Source organism: Idiotropiscis lumnitzeri, chromosome 16 (assembly GCF_059441095.1).
Source record: "Idiotropiscis lumnitzeri isolate Australia: NSW breed Sydney's pygmy pipehorse chromosome 16, RoL_Ilum_1.0, whole genome shotgun sequence".
NCBI classification, from domain to species: Eukaryota; Metazoa; Chordata; class Actinopteri; order Syngnathiformes; family Syngnathidae; genus Idiotropiscis; species Idiotropiscis lumnitzeri.
Genome location: NC_142406.1, coordinates 10246869 through 10270339, shown reverse-complemented (window position 1 = coordinate 10270339; position 23471 = coordinate 10246869). Strand labels below are relative to the sequence as shown.

At 40.8% G+C, this 23471-nt stretch overlaps 5 protein-coding genes across 11 annotated transcripts; 3 read left to right on the top strand and 2 right to left on the bottom strand.

The window, feature by feature from the left end:
- The first annotated feature begins 3390 nt into the window (after positions 1–3390).
- Positions 3391–7415, top strand: LOC148321343 (uncharacterized). 4 transcript variants are annotated; one of them, XM_088278708.1, is made up of 7 exons: positions 3391–3798; positions 4197–4292; positions 4381–4407; positions 4611–4631; positions 5659–5742; positions 5848–5868; positions 6437–7415. In XM_088278708.1, exons 1-7 carry the CDS (start codon positions 3392–3394, stop codon positions 6516–6518), a joined length of 738 nt encoding a protein of 245 aa, XP_088134834.1. In that variant the 5' UTR covers position 3391; the 3' UTR covers positions 6519–7415. The 4 variants fall into 4 exon arrangements, with proteins under 4 accessions (XP_088134834.1, XP_088134835.1, XP_088134836.1 ...); XM_088278709.1 differs by lacking the exon at positions 4611–4631; XM_088278710.1 differs by lacking the exon at positions 5848–5868 and having other exon boundaries at positions 3564–3798.
- Positions 7416–8875: 1460 nt separating this feature from the next.
- On the bottom strand, positions 8876–15708 carry zbtb22a (zinc finger and BTB domain containing 22a). Of its 2 annotated transcripts, XM_088318448.1 has the most exons (5): positions 15582–15708; positions 12815–14765; positions 11835–12053; positions 11030–11753; positions 8876–10604 (listed from the first exon to the last, which is right to left on the bottom strand). In XM_088318448.1, exons 3-5 carry the CDS (start codon positions 12039–12041, stop codon positions 9559–9561), a joined length of 1977 nt encoding a protein of 658 aa, XP_088174574.1. In that variant the 5' UTR covers positions 12042–12053; positions 12815–14765; positions 15582–15708; the 3' UTR covers positions 8876–9558. The 2 variants fall into 2 exon arrangements, with proteins under 2 accessions (XP_088174574.1, XP_088174575.1); XM_088318449.1 differs by lacking the exon at positions 15582–15708 and having other exon boundaries at positions 12815–15563.
- On the top strand, positions 13447–17494 carry LOC148321341 (sodium channel regulatory subunit beta-1-like). Its single transcript, XM_088318455.1, has 6 exons — positions 13447–14591; positions 14681–14847; positions 15297–15534; positions 15599–15740; positions 15886–15960; positions 16274–17494. Exons 1-5 carry the CDS (start codon positions 14543–14545, stop codon positions 15953–15955), a joined length of 666 nt encoding a protein of 221 aa, XP_088174581.1. The 5' UTR covers positions 13447–14542; the 3' UTR covers positions 15956–15960; positions 16274–17494.
- Positions 17495–18848: 1354 nt separating this feature from the next.
- On the top strand, positions 18849–20979 carry LOC148321340 (sodium channel regulatory subunit beta-1-like). The gene is made up of 6 exons (XM_088318454.1): positions 18849–19285; positions 19370–19536; positions 19724–19961; positions 20058–20199; positions 20388–20462; positions 20599–20979. The coding sequence occupies exons 1-5, from the start codon at positions 19237–19239 to the stop codon at positions 20455–20457; spliced, it is 666 nt and encodes a 221-aa protein (XP_088174580.1). The 5' UTR covers positions 18849–19236; the 3' UTR covers positions 20458–20462; positions 20599–20979.
- A 104-nt stretch (positions 20980–21083) lies between these two features.
- naxe (NAD(P)HX epimerase) lies at positions 21084–23175 on the bottom strand. 3 transcript variants are annotated; one of them, XM_088318453.1, is made up of 7 exons: positions 23101–23175; positions 22306–22488; positions 22121–22229; positions 21937–22047; positions 21748–21858; positions 21528–21675; positions 21084–21407 (listed from the first exon to the last, which is right to left on the bottom strand). In XM_088318453.1, the coding sequence occupies exons 2-7, from the start codon at positions 22476–22478 to the stop codon at positions 21208–21210; spliced, it is 852 nt and encodes a 283-aa protein (XP_088174579.1). In that variant the 5' UTR covers positions 22479–22488; positions 23101–23175; the 3' UTR covers positions 21084–21207. The 3 variants fall into 3 exon arrangements, with proteins under 3 accessions (XP_088174579.1, XP_088174577.1, XP_088174576.1); XM_088318451.1 differs by having other exon boundaries at positions 23071–23150; XM_088318450.1 differs by having other exon boundaries at positions 23004–23139.
- Between the last annotated feature and the right edge of the window lie 296 nt (positions 23176–23471).

Below are 23471 nucleotides of genomic sequence, written 5' to 3'. Positions count from 1 at the left end.
ATTAATTTACATTGGCTCAATCTTGCCATTGACTGGTGACCAGTCCTGCGGCTTACCCAATTTTGTTGGGTGAGCTACACTGCAGCTCTCTTGTGACCCTAATAAGGATGAGTGTACTCAAAATAAAATGATTCAAAGGCTCTGTTATTCCTTATTAAGTCAGTAGGTGGCAGTAAGTGACTGTCAAATTCTTAGCATTTAATGGTCAAATGGATCATAAAAGGAGCTGTACAGTTAATTCATTTTCCCAACTGCTTGTCCTCACTAATAAAACGTTTTCAATTTAGATATTTTTTCTTTAAACGTAGGTAATGTGAAAATGTTTGATGTACTGGATTAGAACATTGCTGGGGGGCTTCCCAGCCAATGGAATGATTCAAACATGTAATAACTGATGAACACACCATGTATGTATTAAATACGACAATGGGGGCAATATAGGTTGTCATCTATCTGGTTTTGAGTCTACTCTGTCAAAGTGTGATGCCCCCTTGTGGACAGATGGGAAACCATGCAAAAATATGCATTCTTTGCAACTATCTATCTCATGGACGCACTTTCATATTGGCATGATGCCATTATGAATGGCCATGTTTGAGAAACGTGCACACGCCTCTCTGCATTGCGGTAATGTTTATCTGGATGACCTCTTCTGAACCCGTCCAGCCTGTGGAGCTCGCACAAGATGACAGCATGGCAATGATGCCCAGTAGCTGATGTCACCATCTCCGTGCTTCCTCCCTTGAATGAAACAATGCCTTCTCCCATCACAATGGCCACTTTCTATTCATCTTTATGAATAAAGAGTCCACGTCTTTAACTGCTTGGAGACTTCGCCACTGGTGTTTTCGAGCTACGCTCCAAAAGTCAGTGATTCGATGGACGTTGGGCAGAGAGGGCTCCAGTACAATACTATCATGTGTTCAATGTGGTGATAATATCGCATGTCAACGCAGATGGCCAACTCTACTAGACTATAATTTCAAACCTAAAAGTAGCAGCGCTATAGGCCACAGATCCAGCCCACCACGTAATTTTTTTAAATCCAATAAAGTCTACTCGCTAAATGCGTTTGTCACTTTTATTTCGGCATAAAATCAGTACTGAAATACCAATTTTGCTTCACTTTTTTTTTTTTTAATAGATATTAAAAATATTTTTCAGCAAATATCATAAATTCGGGCAGATTCTCGAAAATACACACTTGACCCCACAAAGGGTCCCAAAGCTCTAATTTTGTCTAAATGAAACAATTTACTTCACCATAGTTCCTTGAAGCCACAAAACGGTGCGCCGAAATGAATGGAATGCCATCAATCTATTCCAGAAATTATTTTTAATGTTTTTCCATGAGAAAATAGTCCTTTATGATATTTAACTTTATAAAAAAAAACAAAGATATATAATAAAGATTTTTATACAAAGACTCCCAGAAAAGAGTAAGCTGCAGTGATTCTTTTTCTGAGAGGATAAAGAATATATGCAGGTGAGTGTTGTTTTATTTTGCATCTGCAACTATTGATGCACTAACACAACCACATGGATGCTATTGGATCGCCTGTCTATGGCATTTCACATCATGGAACACCTGCAGCAATCCACTGTTCCACAAATAATTATAAAAGACACCAAAGCATCTTATGTGCTCTCATCCTGTAGGAACAAGAAGAAATTCTTTACTCCCTCCCCAGTGTCAGATATTCAGCTGCCTAAGCGGGTGGGTGTCTCGCTGGAGATCCACATTCCTGCCGGGATTCAAAGATATCTGCCGTGTGTATGTCCCACAGCTCTCATGCGTGGGCACCATTGTCCCCGGCAAGCTCCTCCTCCACCACCTTCCCGCCCCGGGAACAAATCTGAGTCTCTGTTGTGCACACGAGGGCACGAGCAGTATGCGGTCAACCCACTCTTGGGCATTCCTGCGTCCTGCCTCTGTTCGGCTAAGAGGACTGACACAAGGAGGACTGTGTACTGTGAACAAACATGGCTAACCCCGTTTGGACTGTTTGCACTTGAAACACGGCAGCAATCTATTTGAAGTGAATCCCTATACGTGAAGAGTATTTCTTAGTGATTTAGTTACAAAATGTGCTGTTGAAAGCGATTTTAAAAAGAATGAAATTGTAATTTTTAAAAACTTTAATATGCAAGTCTTCTTTTCAAGATGCAATACGTGTATTATTTTTTTTTTACAAACAAGCAAACAGCACTGATCAATTTAAGGTATTAAATAAATAAAATATACATACATAAAGCCTACAGACTGACGGCTTGCTTTAGATGTGGAAGTGTAATATTTATCTGCCATCGCATTTGTGTCTTAAGTCAAAGTGATACGTTCCAAAAGAAGGCAACCTCAAACACAAAAAGTCATCTGTTCCGAAAATATTAATATTCCGATGCTGCTTGGGCGTAACTACGGGCCGACTAATCCCCGCAACAGAACCGGCTTTGTCTGACAGCTGCTGCACACTTGCGGACCAACGGCACCACAATAAGATTGCGATTTAGAAACCAAAACATTTATGTATTGGCAAGTTTGTCATTATCATATCATTACATGTATATCCGGCAGATTTCAGAATTGACATTTTGTAATTTTCTTTACTGATTGAGTGGGAGCAATCATACGGTTTTTCGTGTGGTTATTATAGTTAAAAATGAACAAAAGAATGAAAATAAAAATTGAAGAAAATATTGTTTGCTCCATGAAATAAACTAACTGAAACTTGCATTTATAAAACTAACTATAATTCTGGTGAAAATGTCGTTCATTTTTAGTCTTTCAATTAATTTGTACTGTCGGGTTCTTTTTAAATGATTAAGGAAGTTTATTAAAAAATTATTGCGTGTTATAGCTTATTACACTTTTTTTTTTTTTTATTGTTGCTCTCGACCTATGCTCCATCCTATTCAAAAAATTCATGCTGAAAATATTAGTAGCTTCACTAAATCGAAGCATTTTCGAAAAATAAAAAAAAATCATAAAAACTAGAGCTATTTTTAGAACACGCCCTTCCACGTTGGTCACACGTCACCTAATCGATCCGTTTATGAGACCTTTGATCACACAACTTTGCCCACCCCCCTTGGTTAGCGCACCTGCCTAACAGTTCAAATCTCCGCTCCGGGCTTCCTCTCACATCCCAAAAACGGGCATGAATGCTATCCTCATCGTCGTGAATGTGAATTTGTCTCTCCACGTCCTGAGATTGGTTGGCGACCAGTCCAGGGTGTACCACGCCTCTCGATCAAAGTCAGCCGGCATAGGCTGTAGCTCACCCGCGACCCTGGTGAGGACAATGGTTTGAAAACTGATGAATGGCTGTGTTGCATGAGCCCGAACGCAAAGCCAATCCAGTTCACTAATAAGACAACTGAGGCCGATTAGATGCGTCTTGTTGACCCCAACGACGGCCCAAGACAGATGGGAGAGGAACAATGGCCCAACCCATACGGAGGGCGGCAGCGACTGACACAGCCACTGTTGCTCCAAAGAATGCTTGGACCCACGCCAGTCATGGACCTCACCCTCCCCAATGTCCAATGTCCCATGGTGCCACTGGACTGGTTGGGCGACACCTTCAAGAGCATCGGAAGAGAAGCAAGCAAACGAGCAGAGCGCCATAGTCTTTGGACCTTAGAGGGCTATCGAGAGGTTTGGAGAAGAAGAACCCCACCCGGGCAACTTGCATGGCGACGGCGAGCACCTCAGGGCTTGGAAGGAAGAAGAAGAACCCGGGACTCATGGATTCTTTTAGCAAGATTTTTGGAGGGGACAAAAAGAAAAGGAGCAAGGTGGGCGGCAATTCATTTTAAAAGAGCGCAGATATTTTAATGACATAACGCCAGCTTTAAACAAGCAGTAATTAATTTCAATTACTGACTTATTTAATGCACGCAAACCCACTTTTAGTTTTGCACATGCACAATCAATTTAAATTCTTGCACAAGAGCTGCATCAGAAATTGCCTTTACAAAGAGTTCAATTTGGATGAATTTAATTCAATCCAATCCAAGTTTAGGTATTTATAGCGCATACTTCAAAACGGAGAACTCATTCTATGAGGCAAATATGCCTTAGTCAAACGGAGTTTGCGATCATATTGTCACGTTATTTGATGTTCGGAATGCGATCTGTTCTGCATAAAGATTCTTGTCCCTTAGCTCACATAATAGCGGTCCTGTTGCTTTAGGGGTCGTTCCGGGGTCACCTGGCTACATCACCCCAGCAGTCCTCTGCCCGCCGCAGGACCAATGAAAATGCTGTGGTCCAGTTCTTCCGCAGCATTGTACGTTTATTTTATTTCGAGATATATATATATATATATATATATATAGCGGCAGTTAGTTACTCTGCTCTTTCTGGTCTCTTCTCAGGTTTCCTCGCCCCGTCCTAAATCAAAGGTGAGTGAAATATGTAAATATGTGCTGCGTTTAAATTATAATCTCAGATATACGGTATTTTGTTAGCTTTACCTTTTCAGGGCACCCAAAAAAGGGCAGAAGAACTCACTCATGCTTTGTTTTGAAACTAATCCTAGTGAATGGGAGCGACAGAGAATTTTTACAAATCGCCATCTCCTCATAATATTGTTTTCTTTTTGCAGTGGAGGGAAATCTTTGGCTTGGTATGTGAAAATAAAGTATTTTTTTTTTTCTTTGCGTGTGCGTGCAATTTTTATGTTTTTAAAATGCATGTTTTGTTTGTACAATAGTGCTAACATCCAAGCACTTTTGGCCAACTAACTGCTTTCCTCCATATCACATATCTGAATTATTGCACTATAAAATTGTATTTAAAGCATTATTTGCAATGTTTTATATTCCACACAGAATGCAATTTCCCCTTATTTTCTTCCAACCCAGAGCGACACTCTGCTTCGGGCTGACTTTCAAACTCTAAGAATCCCAACCACTAAACGTTTTCTTTTAGGATTGGCTGGCCTACAACTTGTCGTCATCTCTATAATTTCACCTCTCTCTCACGTTCAGAGGACTCATCCATCCATCTGCATCCTGTTTGTATCCTCTCGCATGTCAGATGTCATCTTGTACTTGTGATGTGACACCGACTGACTCCCTTCCTTCGCTTTGGTCACGTCACACAACAGACACCCTCCGCTTGTCACTCATTTTCTTTCTCCTTGTAGGTTGCGGTGGTCTCACTGTGTGTTAACCCTTCATAGGAACATTTCAGACACAAACACATCTTAAGACCCAAATGAGTTGTCATTTGGAATTTTTCACATCATGCTACGGGACATAAATTCATGTAAAGAGTCTCAGTACACCATTGATGGGTTTTTTTTTTTCCAACTCCTTCGCGTCTATTTATATACAAATCCAAAAATCCTCAGCAATGAGGTTTATAATTAACCTTTATCATCCCCATTTGGGGATTACAAGAACTGAGGCCTGCCATAAATAGTGAAAATATATGCCTATTGATGCCACAAGGTGGCAGCAAAGCATTACTCCTCAACGCGGCACCAAGAAAAGCACTACATCTGTCGAAAAGAATCTCCTCAATAACAAAATTATAAAAGAAGACGCATATAACAAGATATGAGAAGACGCTCTAAAAAAAAAAATGTATACTTGTGTGTAGGGATTATGTCAAAGATCTCGGTGAGCTCACGCGGCATCTTTTTCTAGGCTTCGTCACCACGTGCAGAGAGCACAAAGTCACCAGTCAGACGACGCAGGGAGCAAAGCACACTGTCCAGACTCTTCAACCTGGTGAGCAGCACTCCACCTCCTTGGCAACCCCCTTTTTAATCCGCCTGAGACATCTTTAAAAAGTGAAGAACCTCATGAAAGCTTTCCAATCTGTGTTTACGCCAGTGACACGCTCATCCGAAATAAGTGAGTAGCAGATTGCTAAATATGATCCCTCAATTTGGCTGGCGAGTCACAGTATCATGTCATCATTATTAACTCATATTTTTTTTTTTTTTTTACATATTCATCATTCTAATGTATAATGCCACATACTTCTTTTGCTCCATTTGGATGAATCCCACTAAATGTGAACAATTATGACAATCACATCTAAATTTCATTGCTCTCAGCATGTGTTTGACCGGACATTTAAAGTCCCTGTAAAGTGAAAATCAAAGTTTTCGGAATGATATAAGTAAATAAATTCTGCAAGTAAAATGAAACTTCAAAATCATGATAAAGACGAAGAGAATATATCTCACTGAGTTGAGAAGTTGCAGCGTTACATCCTTGCTTGGGAATTCAAACGACGCCGGCATATTTTATGAGACTGCAGCGATAGTTAACCTTGTCTTTTCACAATTTCACCAATTATCTTCAGGCGGTAATAATCTCTGAAGTCACATTACAGGGTCTTTAAATCACCACAAGTGGGTTCTTTACATCCAATCTTTGATGGTAAAAAGTCAGCTTTACTCGTTCCCGTCCACAGGGAGACACCAAGTCCCGTCCACCCCCCAAACGCTGGAGCACCATCTTCTGAGCTCTCCTCTGAGGCCCAAAGCAAGAAGTGAAAGCAGATGGCGCAGCATGACGGGGGAACAACATATCAGGATGCGGCAGACTCACAACCAAACAACTATTGTGTGTTAACACACTAACACAGGATTTCTGTGTCCACTCTCCACGGATGGAGACGATCTTGTCCAAGTCCTTATATAGCTGTTCGGGTCTTTAAAAAGTCTGGTCGAGCTTTCAGTGTATAGCTCACTGTAAAAATCCCCCTGTTGATTATCATAGTCTGATGGTGCTAATGTTTGTCGATGTTTTTCTATATGCGTCTTGTGTCGTCTGCCCTTTTTTTTTTTTTTTTTTAAACAAGAGATCCTCTGTGTGCCTCACAGCTTTCTATTAAAAAACACTCAAACGATGTGTTTCAGTTAAAATACTCTTTAAATGTAAGCAGAATTGTAACTGTTAGACCTCAATCATTAATTTATGTACAGTATAGTCAGAAGTGTGATCTAGTGATGCCCTTTTTAATTGCACTGTTGCACGCTAATCGCAGCCCCCCAAATGAGTTGGTAGTATGAATACTATTAGCTGATTATATTTGAAGACGTAACGTTTTGCGTGGTTTGCGGGGGGAAAAAAGAAAGGTTTGTTGATCTGATGGTCCTTTTGAAGGTAGTTTGAAGGTTTTAGGTGAAAAAAAATGTGTTTAGAGGGACGTGTAATTTGATTTAGTCTTTGTTCTGAATGTTATCACTTCCGTGTGTTCTGCATGCGCATTTTAATGAGTCAACGCTGAAGAAAAGGACGCGTGTTGGCATTACACTATTAGAAAGTAACACTTTTTGATTTTGTCATCGTATTTATGAAGGTTTAAATGTGCAGCCTACCTGAAATATTAACATGACTTTAGTTCACGCTTTTGCTTATAAACATACTCAATAAATAGCCTAAAAGTCTTATAATTGTCTGTCGTTTTTAAATTAATACTTTCATTTACTTAAGACCCCAACACTTTTCCTTAAATTCCAATAATGCTAACCAATATATAAATAATGGATATTAGAACACAAATGGTTGAGCAACATGTGAAAAAAATAATTATATAACAGAGGATTCTTTATTGTCTGCAATAGAATATGTAAAACCTGTTTATTTTACAGCCCATGGTGGAAGAAAAAATGTTTCTAACAGGCACAAAAATGATAATGCAAAATGTGAGTGTATTGACCCCAGAAATGTTTTTACTGTTAATATAAACGTGATATTAGTGTAAGCAGTTTAGTCGAATGTATTAAGGGAGAGAAGGCTACAGCGCCTCCTACCGTTCTGTAGGACAACTGCAGTAGTTTGAGGTTCTTCAGGATGAATTCTGGTGTAGCTCACCATCAACTCCCTCGATATCGGAATTGGAATCAAGTCTGCATGAAACAGGACCAAATGTTAAATGTGCATACATTCAAAGTAATATTGAGAATACGCCATAATTATTTCACAAGCACTGCACCAGAAGTCAATGCAAAATACTAGGTCGAACACCTGTTGCTTCAACTAACCAAATAAGCAACAGCTTAAGAACAATAATTCAAAAGCATTTAGGGAAAGGCAAATAAAACTACCTCCGGACAAATATTGTTATTTACCCCCAATGATCTCCGAGACCCATTCCATCATAAAACGAATTAGCGGCTAACAGTTAGCATGCCAAAACAAACGAATGAACTCACCTGTTTCCTTTAATTTCTCCCAGTTGCATGGGTAACACAAATGATACGCGTCTGTGGTAGAGGCAAAATTTAGCAAAAATAATACTTCTAAAATTGTTAAAAGTCGCTTACCTTCAACAGCGCACGACTATGCACCCAAACTTTCGCAGGTGTGGCACGCGCAGTGATTTTGACCAATGACGTCACACGCCACTCACGATGACATATCATATATTATCTATAATAATAAATATATAAAAATCACCCAGGTTGCAAATGACTAATATTACTATATTTTAATAAGCTGAGAACAATCCTTTACAAACTATTTAATTGTCAGTACGCTTAAGTTTTTATAAAACATACGCGTATTAGGGTACTATTTATCCTCCTCAAAACACATTACACACATTGTATATATTTTTATGTTCTGACTAGACAAAATATTGTCAGTAATAAATGTTCACCATTCTCAATAATAACATTTTTGATATCTGAACACAAATACTATTACACATTTTTAGTCACTCCTTGCCAAACGGTTCTTTCAGAGTAAAAATAATTCAGCAATGAAAAATGTACTTTAACTCAATACGTCTGTATTCAACAAATAGAATATAATAGCCTAGATAACATAAAGCTATCATGTTCCCAGTGTCGAATTTCTTCCGGTAATTCTTATGGAGTATCAAAAGATACAAACGCACAATACGTTACACTGACAAATTTAATGCAAAGGCACAGTCAAGGATAACGCTACAATGAATAGAGGATGATACTGAAAGGTGATGAGCATTTTTTTAACACTCAACGGGCACATGAGGTACAATCTAATGACAGCCCATAGAAAAACAAATTCAAACTTGTGGTAAAAAAAAAAATGAAATATTATCTTATTTAGCAAGACGAGAAAAGCCAATTACAGTACTCTTTTTGTATTTGATACCACTGTCATATTGGATCGATAGTGGGAAGGTGTCCTGTGACTGAACATTTCGTACCACCGTAAAAGGATGTTTCAGTCGCATAAATAATGGTTAGCAATCACCATTTTCATTAAGTAGTAAAATTTAAAAAAAACAAAACACCTTAACTACATATTTTTCCTTCACATAGTGCAATACAGTATAGGATAAAAAAAACATTTATATTGTATTGGCTTTGTCAATTTTTCATGTTCCAATGCAAGTGGAAGGCAGCAAATATGTGCAAATATACGTTTAAAAGAATGAACAATTGTAACAGAAACGAGAGTGCTTGTTATCAATGTACCTAAGCGCATCAATCCCAAATGTTTTTCCCAAAATGCAAGACATTAAAACGTCTGTGAGCTGCGTCAAAAAAAGCTGCTCATGAGTTGCGTGAATCAAAAGAGAATCATGTATGTAGTTTAATACTACTTTGTTTCACCAAAGCTCTCTCCCGCCTCCTGTTTGTAAACATGACCACCAGTGTCCAAATGTTGAGTTCTTAGTTCGTCCACAATCCCGGACACACTTCCCAGCAACCCACTCATCCCATCCTCCATTTCCCCGTGGAAATCCACCTCCTCCACTTTCACTTGTCCTCCCATCGAGAGGAAAGCGTCCCCGCCGTCAAAGGCGTAACTGTAGCCGTCGTCCATGTCGGCCCGAGCTGGGCCCGCGTTATTATCGGAGGAAGCGATCCTCTCGCATCTGGCTTGGTGCCTCAAGAAGCTGTCTCGCCAGATGACCTTCTTCCCGCACACGCCGCACTCGTACGGCCGCAGCCCACCGTGGGTCTTCAAGTGCTTGGTGAGATGATGTTTCATCTTGAAGGACTTGTTGCAGACGGGGCAGCCGAACGGCCGCAGGTTGAGATGCTGCATCTTCACGTGGCGATCGCGCATGCTCTTCAGCGTGAAGGCTTTACCGCAGTGGCAGAAGTGGACCTTGCCCGAGTAGGGGGCGCTGGCCATGCTCACAGAGGATGACGACGACGGCGTCGGGGGCGACGACGGTGTCGGCAGGCTGGCGGACGGCGGGGGCAAATGGCGACCGGACGTGAGGGTTAACGACGGGCTGCTCGGGACCATGCTGGTGGAGGGCCAGCTCCCCTCCGAGGCAGCCAAGGCGAAGTCAGGTGACGCTGGCACCAGAGGCCTTTGCGAAACCTGACCCGTCCCATCTTCGATCTCGTCATATGTCTCCGAGTTAAATTTGCCCTCTGTGAGACATTGAAAACCTTCCTCAGCTTTACCGACCACCTCCGCTACCTGTGGTCTGGACTCTTGAGACCAGGGAGCTGCTTGCCACTGCGCTCGGGCTAAAACGGCACAGGGTTCTGCCAAAGGGCTTTCGGCTTTCTGGCAAGGCGGGACGCCGGACAACATGTGCGCTTTATCTCGTACGTCCACTAAATTCACCTTCAGCGTGGCTCGTCTTGACTCTTCATTTTCGACTAACATGGGCTGCAAATCTCCTGGAGAAATGAGGAACTAATGTTAGAAAATCCACTGTCACCACCTGCTGTGAAAATGTTTTTTTTTTTTTAAATTTATGATAATATTTAAGTAAGAGTCAACAATCAAAAGTAATTCACTTTATTTTTGTGAGTGTTAAGGGATGAAACATTAATTTTATTCATTTGATATTTTTTGTAATTTATCAGCCTATTAAATAGGTTAGCAAAAGCAATTATCTGAATAACGCATTTTTTAAAACTTAAAATGCTTATTTTACTCTCTCAAATATAAATGAATTAGGTTTATTTATAAAGAAATTGTGAAAATGATGATCTTAATAACGGGAAAAGATATAGAAGAATAATAACTAATAATAAATAAAATAAATTTGGCCATATGAGGTATGCTTAAAAAGAAAAATGCGTCGTGTTAATAATCTTACCGCAATGACCCGCTTGTGCAAATCCTTCCCTTTTCTCCACTGCCTCTTCCCCGATTCCTTCATCAGGCTCGAGCTCTCGTTTCTCATTCTTCTTCCTCTGTGGTGTTTCGCCGCCCTCACCGCCGGTGTTCTTTCCGTTCTGCCTGTCAACACTCGGGAGAGCTGCTCGAGGCTGACACCTGAGCTTCAGCTTCAATAGCTCTGCGCTCGGAATACTGTGGCCGAAGTGGCCACTTTTGCCGTCGCAGGTCTCTTCGCGGCAGGTGTAATTGCTCTCTGCGTATGGGAGGGAATCCAGTTGGGAGTCGGCCAAGTGCTGCGCTGAGGCGGGCCGTGAGCTGCCCCATCTTGAAAACTGCTGCGGTCGCCTCCAAGTAGCTAAAGGCGGCAAGGCGTCAGGTTTTGCGTCTTTCCTTCTCCCCTCTCTCTCTAGATATAAACAGTCAGTGCTGCTCGGTGACTGCTGTCTGGATGCGCTGCCGGCTTGAAGTCCAGAGGCGTCCGGCGGGGTTACTCCTGCCGAGGGCCGGGGTCTTTTTAGGATCTCTGTGCATTTGTCAACGATGTGCCACATCTGGAGGAAACTGGCCACCGTGACGTAGTTGACGATGTCATCGTGGACGATGCTCAGCTGGCCTGTGTACGCGGAACTTAGCACGCTCTCAAACGCCACTGGGTCCATGACTGACGGGAGGGAAACTGTTGTCACATTCTTCAGTAACACCTAAGGACAAACAAAATACATGATACAATATATCACCAACAATAACAGTGTTCTCTCTTTCTGGGACATCATGAGACCCACCTGGTCATGGAAATAAGGCGAGGATGCAGCGAGCACACAGCGGTGGGCCTTGAACACTTTGCCTTGCACGTGGATAGATAGGTCACACAGCCGCCCCTCCTCTCGCTGGTGATTCAGGTTGTCCAGGACAGCAGCACGTGCAGATGGGAAACACACCTGCACTGTCAAAGCTGCTGGAACAGCAGAGGCGCTGGAGCTGGGATCCATAGTCACACGATACTATTGACAGAAGCGGAAGGTCAGATTTGTTCGAGATACTCAGTGTGGTTATCAAAGTTAATAATTCCTTTTTTTTTTACAACATTTTCACGGCCGACTTGACTTTACTTCAGAGGTTCAACTCAGCAAAAAGATGCTAAAATGTAACATTGACTCTCATTCCTGTACATTTTGCCAAAGTTTCATATGGACTATGTAAAATGTTCAAATCAATGACCAAATTTTGCAGCATTTAAAATACTATGTGGGTGCTATATATTTAGGAAATTACCCTAAGACACTTTCATGCCAATCCAAACATCCTTGATTCCTCTTAAAGATGTACACTGTGCACCCATGTAATCAAATTTAAAAAAATTAAAAATAAACTCCCTTTACAGGGCCAACTTTTGCGTTCTGACCCTTCCAATATTCTAAATTAATATTTGCCTTAAAGTGAGACCCGTATTGGGAAAAAAATATATTCTGTGTGTGTGTGTTTAAACAAATAAGCATAACAAGTAAACAATATTGTGATTGTATGTCTGCACATTTTATAACAAACACCACTAGCACATTGAGCTAACTGATAGCATTGCATAAAGCACTGCAGCATGATCAACTCTGTTCGTTATTAATTAATAGGATCAATCTATAAGCACAAAATCATTTTCTGGTCCACAGCATGTGCCGTGGCGTGATGCTTCGTCTAAAATAAACGTCCTAATTAGCATCAACGCTAGCAAGTGACGCCAGTTAGCTAGGAGTTATTTTTCCCTTACCTTGCGCGAAATCTTTGCGCTACGCTTTTTTTTATTTGGATAACGTCGCGTCTTCTGGCATGCCCAGTTGACTTATCATTCCGGGATATAGTGTGTAAAGTATATTTTATATTGTTACATATAATTAATATTACGAAGCAGGCAAGAGTGAACTGCAGCTCCCTGGTGTTGTTTACGACGGCGATGCTAACTGACTGGCGGAAGAGCTCCACATTCCCCAACGTTATTACAAAACGTGGACATTTCTTAATTCTCTTTTCTTCCACGAGAACCAACCTAAAATGTGAATAATTTGAAAACACTGGGGTTATTTTCAATTGTTTTTGCGATAATAAAAGTAATATGTCATATGTAATCTTTAAATGCTGACAGGAGATGGCGCCATTGAGTCACCAAGCAGACCTGCTGGAAAGTTTTTAAAGAGACATCGCAGTGCAATTTATTTTAAGATTGCAGCTCTGCTTGTATTAAAAAAAAAAATTACGTGATTGGTATTGTATTGTTCGCTATGCTGGAGTTCCATATTTCCAGGATAAACTAGGCATGATACATAAGAATAAAATAAGGCCAACATTAGCGACATATGACATTAGAGAATGACAGGGGATGGAGCATTGGGTCACCAGCAAGAAGGTTCTTAAAGGGCCAGTAGACCTTAATATCCCTGCACTGTTTCGACAACTAGCCTATTTCTTGCTGATATTGAATGGATTAAAGGCACAAAAATGAGATAGTAGACGTTTTAAATGAAGCGAGGCAAATGAAAAGAATGAGTGGCAGAATACAAGCAGCTGCTGTCATTGGCGTGCATCGGTCGTTTTACCGCAGTACATCTGCAGCATCAACAGCGAAGCAGAGGTGCTGCTGTGGCGCAGCATAAGGCACTGTGATCGCACCAAGGACGCATCTGTTGGGGCTTTTTGTTTCCTCCGGTGGATGATGGATTTGGTTGCGCGCCTGCAGGATGATCTGCAATGCCAACACTGCCGGGGATTCTTTCTTACGCGCAAGGGTTTATTAGATAGCTGAAATTCGACTTTTTGCGTCGTGGGAAAGGACGTACGTCACGTTTTACCCCGGAGGAGACTTTTAAATTGACGTTAGTAGGCGATCAGATTTAAATGAATATCATTAGCCTGTATATCTTTTAAAGTGGTATTATTTGCATACACGTAATGCATAGTTAAATTGGTGGCATGTACATGCTCATACAAATATTTTAATGTCTGTCATTTGACAACATTAAAGATGAGTGCATCTATTTCCAGGCTGGTGTAATGATGTCAAATCTTATTTTAATAACCTCAGGGAAAAGGTTGTAGAATCTCAAGGTGAAATACCGACCAGGGCACTGTGAGTCATCACAAGAATAGGAATGGTGCACGTGCTTCTTTTTTGTTAAAGCAAACGTGTAAAGTTCAGCGCAGCTCTTATCCTGCAGCAATAATTTGTCGCATTAAATACTCTAATCAACAGGAATCAGTTGACCCGAGCCAAAGAAGTACAATTGTATATTCACTCAGAGAGGCCTGTAGGAGGATATATTTTGCACATTACAATGCATGGGAAGCTGCTAGATGCATTTTATTGAACTATCCTTTTTTTTTAAAAAAAAACTGCAGTATTCTTAATAAAACTAAAGAGCATTATTAATATTATCATAGGCGTGTAAAATAACTTTTTGAGATCCCTTGTTCCAATATCAAGATATAAAGCCACATCTGTGACATGACTCCTATTCACATACTTGTCCTTTTCCTCTCCTGCACATTGTTTGGTGAGTTTTTCCCGAGCTTCATATTTTGCCGTAAAGCCTTAAAAAAACGTAATTTAGAAATATTTGGTGTTTGTTCGTTCTGCGAACAGTGCTCCGATGTGATGGGGCGTGCGCAGAGCCCGACTCGGACACAGAAGCGGTGGTGGGCCGAGGCTTCAAACTGGGCTGCATCTCCTGCAAGAAGAGGAGCGAGGTCAAAGCCAGCGCCACCGTCGAATGGTACTTCAAGCCCAAAGGAGAAGTCGACTTTATGCAGGTGAGGGAACGCCTGTCGTTGTTCAGATGTATTTACTCAGAGAGGCTTGCAATATTTGTGTTTGCGCTTGCATGCATGAGGTAAGATATATGATGGTGCCCGGATGTCAATATCTCTGATACACAGCAGGGTATGTTGACCTTGTGCGCTGTCCTCTATTTGCTTTTTCATAACATGCTGGAGACGCCAACATTTTGGTTTTAGATAATGCGTCCTGTTGTGTGTTTTAATTAATTGTTTGAATTCAGATTTTTTTTTTTAATTCTCATAATATGTCCTTTTTAAATTGTCTAAAATACAATTTTAATCAGTGACTGTAAAAAACTAATTGCTCATGTTTGATTCTGTGGAAAAGTAAAAAATAAAACGCCTGATGGGAGTATTTAAGCCCAAGACAAAGTCAGCCCATGATGGTAAAACATTGATTCCAAATGTCGCCGTGTCATCAGATCTACACCTACAGTGAGACGGGCCCCACCATCGAAAACGAACACTTCCTGGACCGCCTGGATTGGAACGGGAGCAAGAGGAGCAACGACATCCAAGACGCGTCCATATATATTCTCAACGTCACCGCCAATGACTCAGGCACATACCGCTGCTTCTTCAACCGCATCCTCAGTTACGAAAACTACGAGTACACCACCGTTGTCAGCAAAGTGGTCTACCTCACAGTGGTGGAAAAAGGTATGACACGTAACTGTGCGTTTGAGATGGAAGCATTTACACGTCACCTTTCTCGTGCGCGCAGCCACCAGAGGTACAGCCTCCATCGTGTCCGAAGTCATGATGTACGTGTCCATCATCGGCCTGCAGGTGTGGCTCCTCATCGAGATGATATATTGCTACAGGAAAATAGCAGCGGCCGGGGAGGAAGCGTTAAGAGAAGCCGCGTATGTATATCATATATTCATTCGAGGGTTAGAAAGTCAGCAATTGTGCATTTTACTTTGGTCGAAGTTTAGCAGAAATAAGAATTGCGCAGGTTTAACAAATTATACTGCACTGTAATGATAAATATTTTTTTTCCCCTTCCAGGAATGCGGAATATTTAGCGATAGCCTCAGAAAGTAAAGACAACTGTGCAGGGGCGCAGGTGGGAGAATAACCAAGGTACGTTCAAAACAATCTCAATTATAATAACACATTTAATTTCATATCAAGTTTTGCGCCATCATGCTTGACCTAATTTTTGAAGTGAGGAAATTTGCTGATTTCCATGATTGCAAAGATCTTACATGGCATTTTCAATTTTCAAATACATGTGCTAAAAAACAACACATTAATTAATTTAAATAAATGAATGTGTATATATTAATTTATTGTTTAGTAGCATTTTGAACACAGGGAAAGAAAAATATTTTTTTCAATTATATATATATATGTAAATATATTTTATCTAATAACATTCTGTTTTTATTTCCAGGCTTCTATTTTGGACTCCAAACCTCCCTCCTACACTCTTTCAACTGCATGACAACTTGCAGGGGAGAAAAGACATCTTCATCTCAAGTCTTCTGTTTGATCTCTTTCTTTCCTTGATTATAGACCTCAAACATGAAGCACAGAGGGAGCATGGTGCCAGCACTATAAAAATTGTTTGCAACGCATACAAGCGAAGCCGCACTTGTATGAGAAACCCATTATGCATTAATGAGCCATTGTTTAAAGTCATATAACAAGTATGTAGACTTACTGTATATTTATATAAGCTAATACGCAATACTGTGGGAGCCTCTCGGACTCTGAAAAAAAAAAATCTTGACTTGAACAAGCTGTGACAAACTTCATTACAGTCAGAAAGGGGGTCTCCAATATCCGGCATTGGGTGGTCAGACTTCTTTGGGTACAAAATGGAGCGCTTGAGAGAATATAAAGAAGTCATGAGGAAAGCATCCTTTGGAGTTGGAAAGATGGCTCCCACAAAGAATACAAGCACAGGACACTTTCAAATAGTTGAAGATGTCTGGCAAAGACCGGGCCGTTGCATCCGTGGTTAACTGGTGCAACACACCACCGGCGCTGTGGGTTTGGGCTTTACCAAACAGCTCAGTGGACACGTCTTCATTGAAGAAGAAACGGAACTATTACATTCTGATCACTATCATCCTGTGGTTCATCTTTGATGTCTGTACCACACTTGAGACTACACAGTATCCCCCCCGCCACCACCACTGTGCTCTCTGAAGAGCTCCCGAGAGATGTGCTGGGCCTCCTCCAGTCTGCAAAACTGTTGCTCTCTGTGAAACCGACTGGAGATATTTTTTGACTCTCCGCCAAGCAAAATTCCAACCCACTCTTTCTTTAACAAACTCATTGCTAATTATAAAACAAACCAAAGTTTCATTTGGTAAATTGATATTATTAGGAGGATGTGCACTTTATGTAAATTGCTAACACTTAGCATGAGTCAAACCTTTAACAACCGGAGATTAATAAAGATTAGTACACTCATCAAACGCAAGCGCGATTTGCCTTGTCAATGTAAGTTTTTTTTTTTTTTTAATTTGTTAAAGACTGTGAACACACAGAGCTGTTCCGCATGGGAAAACCCACTTAAATTTACCCGTTTGGGTACAGTAAAGGGAATAAAATGCAAAAACAAATTCCTTATGATATAAAAATAAAACCAACCATGATCCATCCATTTTCTATATCGCTTATCCTCACAAGGCTTGCTTGCTGGAAACTATCCCAGCAGACGGTGGACTGGTTGCCATGCAGACAACAATTCTTCAACATTCATAGCTATGGTTAATTTAGGGTCTTTTTAACCTAACATGCATGTTTTAAAATGTGTGCCAGAATTGGAACCGAAAGCTATAATTTTTATGGTAAATTTTGAACAGAAGTAAAAAAAAATAGTGGCTGGCATTTATAGGCCACATAAATTGGGAAGGGATGCCAAGTCTGGCCCGCCCGCCTTGAGTTTGATAGGACGACTAGCTGCTTATAGTAATGATTTACTTCCGGTTTGGGAGAACCTTTTTGTTTATTCTAATGCGAACTGGCTGACGAAAGAGCACTCTGGAATTCCTTTTTTTTTTTTTCAAACGAACCAATTAATTAAGTGAAACATATTTGCAACGCAATGTTTGCTATCATTATTACAAATTATTTTCATTATTATTAATTTTGGTGGCAACAAAGTGATTGACAGGAAGCAACCATTGGACCACCCCGCCCAAATAGAAACTTCTTAAAGGGACAGTACGACATTTTTCTCGCAGCATTGTTTTCTGTAAATTATAATTCTTTCTTCAATGCTGAATGGATAATGCGAAAAAATAAGCAACGCACAACATGTTTCATTAACATATCTAAACAAATAAAAGAGTGGTGGGCTACACCGTGACAAGCGCACGGGCCGTTTTACCGCACTGCATCAGTTGCATCCTGTGAACCGAGAGGCAGACGTGATGCTGTGGCGCAGCAAAAACACAGCCCACGAAGCACAGGACGCATCTCTAATTATTTTTCCTCGCGATTTACGGATTTGATTGCGCTCTTGCGGGTTAACCCGCGATGCGAGCGCGACCAAAGGTTCTTTTGATACACAAGGAATCATTAGATAGCCGAAATTCCACGTTTTCAACAAGCCGCTGCCATCGTGGGGAGAGGACCACAATTTCTTGCGAAGGAGGCCGCTAAATTGACGACAGTAGGCGATAAAATTCAGATGAAATAGTTTGAGATTATTATTTGAGCTCGTTTACCGAGATTGTACAAGAGTAACGATTTGATTATTAATTGGCTTGCGTGCTTGCATGCACCTTTAACGTAGACTCACTTGGTGGCATGTTACAAAAAAGCGATTCATGTATAATGTCTGTTATGCGATACCATTAGAGATAAGTGCATGTATTCCCAGGCAGGTGCAGCGATGTCTTTGTGTGTCCCATCTTAAAAACCTCAGGGAAAAGATAATAGAATCTGAAGGGGATCGCTGTGAGTCCTCACATAAATTGCTTCCTTATAATTCATTTTAAAAAATAAGAACTGAAATTCGATTTTTACATTTAAGCACGGTGAAAATCGTCTGCTAGCAGCAATCATTTCTTGCAATATGCGATAATCCACTAGAAACTGTTGACTTGAGCCAAATAAGTAAAACAGTTCTGCTGGAATATTGCAAGCACATTTTATGGTTTTTATAGAGGCCTGTTTTGCACATTACAACGCATGCGTAGCTGCTTGTTGATTAATTTATGAACCAAGGCTGCTTTGTTGACCTACTCCTTTTAAAATCTGCGGCATTCCCGTAAAGCATTAATATAGATTGATAACAGTCAAAAGGTAAAATAAAATTAAAAGTAGATAAAGCACGTAAAAGTACTTTTCTAACTTTTTGAGGCCTCCTCATTCCAATACAAAGCTCCTGACTGTGACATGACTACAATTCACATTCTGCTCCTTTTCCTCTCCTGCACATTGTTTGGTAAGTTTCTCTTTCGGCTTTATGTTGTGTCGTAAGCAAGCATAAGGTAGATGTGTTGGATGTGTCTCGTTGGGCCGCGAACAGTGCGTCAGTGCGATGGGGCGTGTGCTGAGGTCGACTCGGATACAGAGGCGGTGGCGGGCCGAGGCTTCAAACTGGGCTGCATCTCCTGCAAGCTGAGGAGTGAAGTCAAAGCGACTGCCACTGTTGAATGGTACTTCAAGGCTAGGGGAGAAGTCGACTTTGTACAGGTGATTATTAGATCTCATTAAAAATTATAGATCTAGTAGGTTCCCCACCACTGCTGGTCGACTAGTGCACAAAAGCTTTTTTTTCAAGCCTGGGAAAAAACAATCCTGGATTTGATCAATGATAAAACAGCAAGAATTAGGTTTTTAAAACACCACGTGGAGTTACAAAATGCCTCAATGTCATCAGATCTACACCTACAGCGAGACGGGCCCCACGATCGAAAACGAAATCTTCATGGACCGTCTGGATTGGAACGGGAGCAAGAGGAGCACCGACATCCAAGACGCGTCCATATATATTCTCAACGTCACCTTCAATGACTCGGGCACATACCGCTGCTTCTTCAACCGCATCCTCACCTACGACAACTACGAGAACTTCACCGTGATCAGCAAAGTGGTTCATCTTAACGTGGTGGCGAAAGGTACGACACAATTTATTGTGCAAGATTCGCCGAAAAATTTGTCAGGTTGCGTCTGGCATTTGTGTGACGTCACCTTTCTCGCATCCCCGTGCGCAGCCACCAGAGGTACAGCCTCCATCATGTCCGAAGTCATGATGTACGTGTCCATCATCGGCCTGCAGGTGTGGCTCCTCATCGAGATGATATATTGCTACAGGAAAATAGCAGCGGCCGGGGAGGAAGCGTTAAGAGAAGCCGCGTATGTATATCATATTATTCATTCGAGGGTTAGAAAGTCAGCAAATGTACGTTTTACTTTGGTAGAAGTCACGTATGTATATTTTATAAATGTGAAAAAATATTTAAATTCTTGTTTGAGGGTTAGAAAAACAGCATATGAAATTTTGCATGTCATTACATTCTGGGATTTTTTTTTTTTTTTTGCAGGAATGCAGAATATTTAGCAATCGCCTCGGAAAGTAAAGATAACTGCGCAGATGTGCAAATTGGAGAATAGCGAAGGTTTGTTCAAATTAGATTTTGCATTTATGTCAAACCAATGCTTATTACATAGTAATAAAGTCTCATATCATGCATCATCATTTCTTTGTTTTTTTTCGTCATGGAATGTAATAATCAATTTCATCTCTACCTCCAGGCTTCCCTTTTGGACCGAACTGAACTCTCCTGAACACCCCGCTAACTGCATGAAACCAACTCGTGGAGGGGAACAGACTGCATCCTCCTCCCCAGTTCCATTATGCATTAATTGTTGAAAGCATCCACTGCACTCACAGTCAAGTATTATATTGACATTCTGGATATTTGTATGACATGCACAACACTGCCTGTGAGACTGCTGAGGTTGATTGTACAAGAAAACTTTTTACTAACTCATCACCTCTGAATGTCTGATTAAAAAAAAAAAACATGTATGTTATGTTATTTCTAAAACAGAATGTTGATAGATTGTCTTTTCAATTGAATTACTGGTACATTCCGTGACCCCATCAATATACTAATAAAATTGAAAAAAGTCTTTGTTTTGTGTTTTTTTTTGTGTGTGGATGCTAAATATTTAGATAGTTGCATGTTATTGCGGTTCATTTTTGTTTCTACAGAAATGAAAATGGAGTTTCGTACTGATGTCTAGATTTTATGTTTAAACAGCCGAAGCAACCACCGTGATCAAAAGCACATTAGGATCATATGAAGCATTTCAAGGTCAGACAAGTCGCAACTGAATATTTTCGGCAACTCTTACGTCTTATAATTTTAACACACAGTCAGTTTCGGGGTAGCGGGGCAGGTTGAGCTGGTATTTCCTCTCCAGGGCGGGCGGCACGAAGCGGCCTCCCAGAAAGTGATGACGTCCCTTGAAAAGGCTGGCAGAGTTTTTGGGAGCTGTCAGAGAGATGAGCGTGTCGGGCTGCAATCCGTCGACACTCCCCTGCTCCACATCCCAACCTTTAATGAAACAAAAGAGCGACTAGATCACTATTGCCAATGATTATGAAGTCCCTGTGCAGATTAGGCATGGCGGCGCGTTTCGATGAGCGATTCCCAAAGTAATAAAAAAGGACGGACCTGAGGGGATGTCGATGCTGGCAATGGGAACAGTGGTCTTCTTCAGGACATCAATGACGGAACCAAAAGGCTCCCGCACGGCCCCCTTGAAGCTGAAGCCGAAGATGGCGTCAATCACCAGGTTGAAGGCCTCGTCAATCACGGGGGCCTAACCACAAAAATATATTTTTTAAAATATCACATTTTAACACAGTAAAATTCAACTGAAGTGGTGACAAACCTCAGGCATCTCTGTAAGAAATGGGATCTCCATTTTTTGGCACTGGGTGGTCAGACCATGAAACAGTGGCTTGTTGGGCCTCTTCGGGTACAAGATGGAGGGCTCGTAACCCTGACAGATAAAGAAGAAGTTACAAGGGAAACTTCCTTTTTGGTCGCAAAGATGAAAACACAAACATGGGACGCTCACAAATAGTTTAAGATGTCTGGCGCAGACAAGGCCGTCTCCTCCATTGTTACCCGGTCCACATATAACCAGCACTGTGGGTTTGGTTTTGACCAAGCTACTCAGTGGATACGCCTTCGGTGGAAAACAAGCGACTCTTTTATTCACGTTACTTTCATTTTAGAATGAAAAGGAAATTCTGGTTTACCCGCGTAATGGCTGTAGCACAGCTGAGGCCTGCGAGTTCCATCAGCTGGTCCACACTGAAGCCGTACTCATTGAAGAGCTCCTCATCAATGCGCTGGGCTTCCTCTTGTCTACAGAACAATGACAAGTAAGTAAAAAAAAAATAAAAAATGGAAAGAGTTGCTTTAAATTCTCTATAAAACACACCCAAGATATTTGATGCTCTGAGCCATGGCGGAAGTTGCTCTGCTGCTGTAACAGTCGATCTGGTGCTTGTTAGCTGAAGGTGACAGCGGGCATTTCCCCGTTTGCGCAAAGACTGCTGCGGCCCGTGAGGTCACCAGGAAGCCGATGCCAAAAAGAGCCCGCACACTCAGCATTCAGATGGTCCTGAAATAGTTCACTACAAATGTTCTCCATCCTCATGACGTAATTTACATCATAATAGTCAGCATCAAACTTCTTTTTCTCGGGACAAATCAAGCAACAGAGTACAAATAGTGGTACTGAGCCAACACTACATGTATAACAAGGTGTTTTTTTTCTCTTAGTATGAGCACAAGGCATATTAATAAAATTAAAAAATAAAAATAATTTGCACTTATGAAAATTGGTATTGTCCTGTAGAATTTACTGCGAAAATGTAATTTTACTTTTCAATTCAGTCTGTAGTTTTTATTTAATACATATTTATTTTACTTTTAAGTAGAGCAACTGAATTAATGCGGTACTTATTACTTTTTTTGTAAACAAGTCAAGTACTTTTCTGGGTAAATGATGTGCAGCGTTTCAGCTGACGAGTTTATATAATCAAGTGGGTGTGCACTTTCTGAAAATAGTTAAAACTTCGCGAGAGTACAACCTTTAACGGCAACCGGAGATGAATAAAGATTTGGAACACTCACCAAATGAACGCCGATTTCCCGTTTAGCATGCAATATATTGATGTAAGCATGCAATAACAAATCTTACACAAAAAACAACAAGCAGAGAGGCGCTCACTCGCTCAGATTGCTGCCCGTGGAAATTATTTACTTCCGGGTTTGGCAAGCGGAACAAAAACAATGCTTAGTGCTTTCAAAATAAAAGCACAGAGCCATAAAGTCGCTCAAATTTCAATATAAAGGCCGAGGTCAAGTCTTGGAGAAGTCTTTTTTTAATGGGTATTAATCGATGTTAATAGCATCTGCCTATTCATATGTCAAATATTTTCCACCAAAACGGCAATAATAGCATTAATAATTATTGTAATTTTTACCAAACAATGGCGCATAGTGCTTTAATGATTACAGAAAATGAAACGAACAGGAAAAAAAGACAAATTCAATTTGTTAGAAGAACAACTTTATTAATATAAAAAAATACAAAAGGAG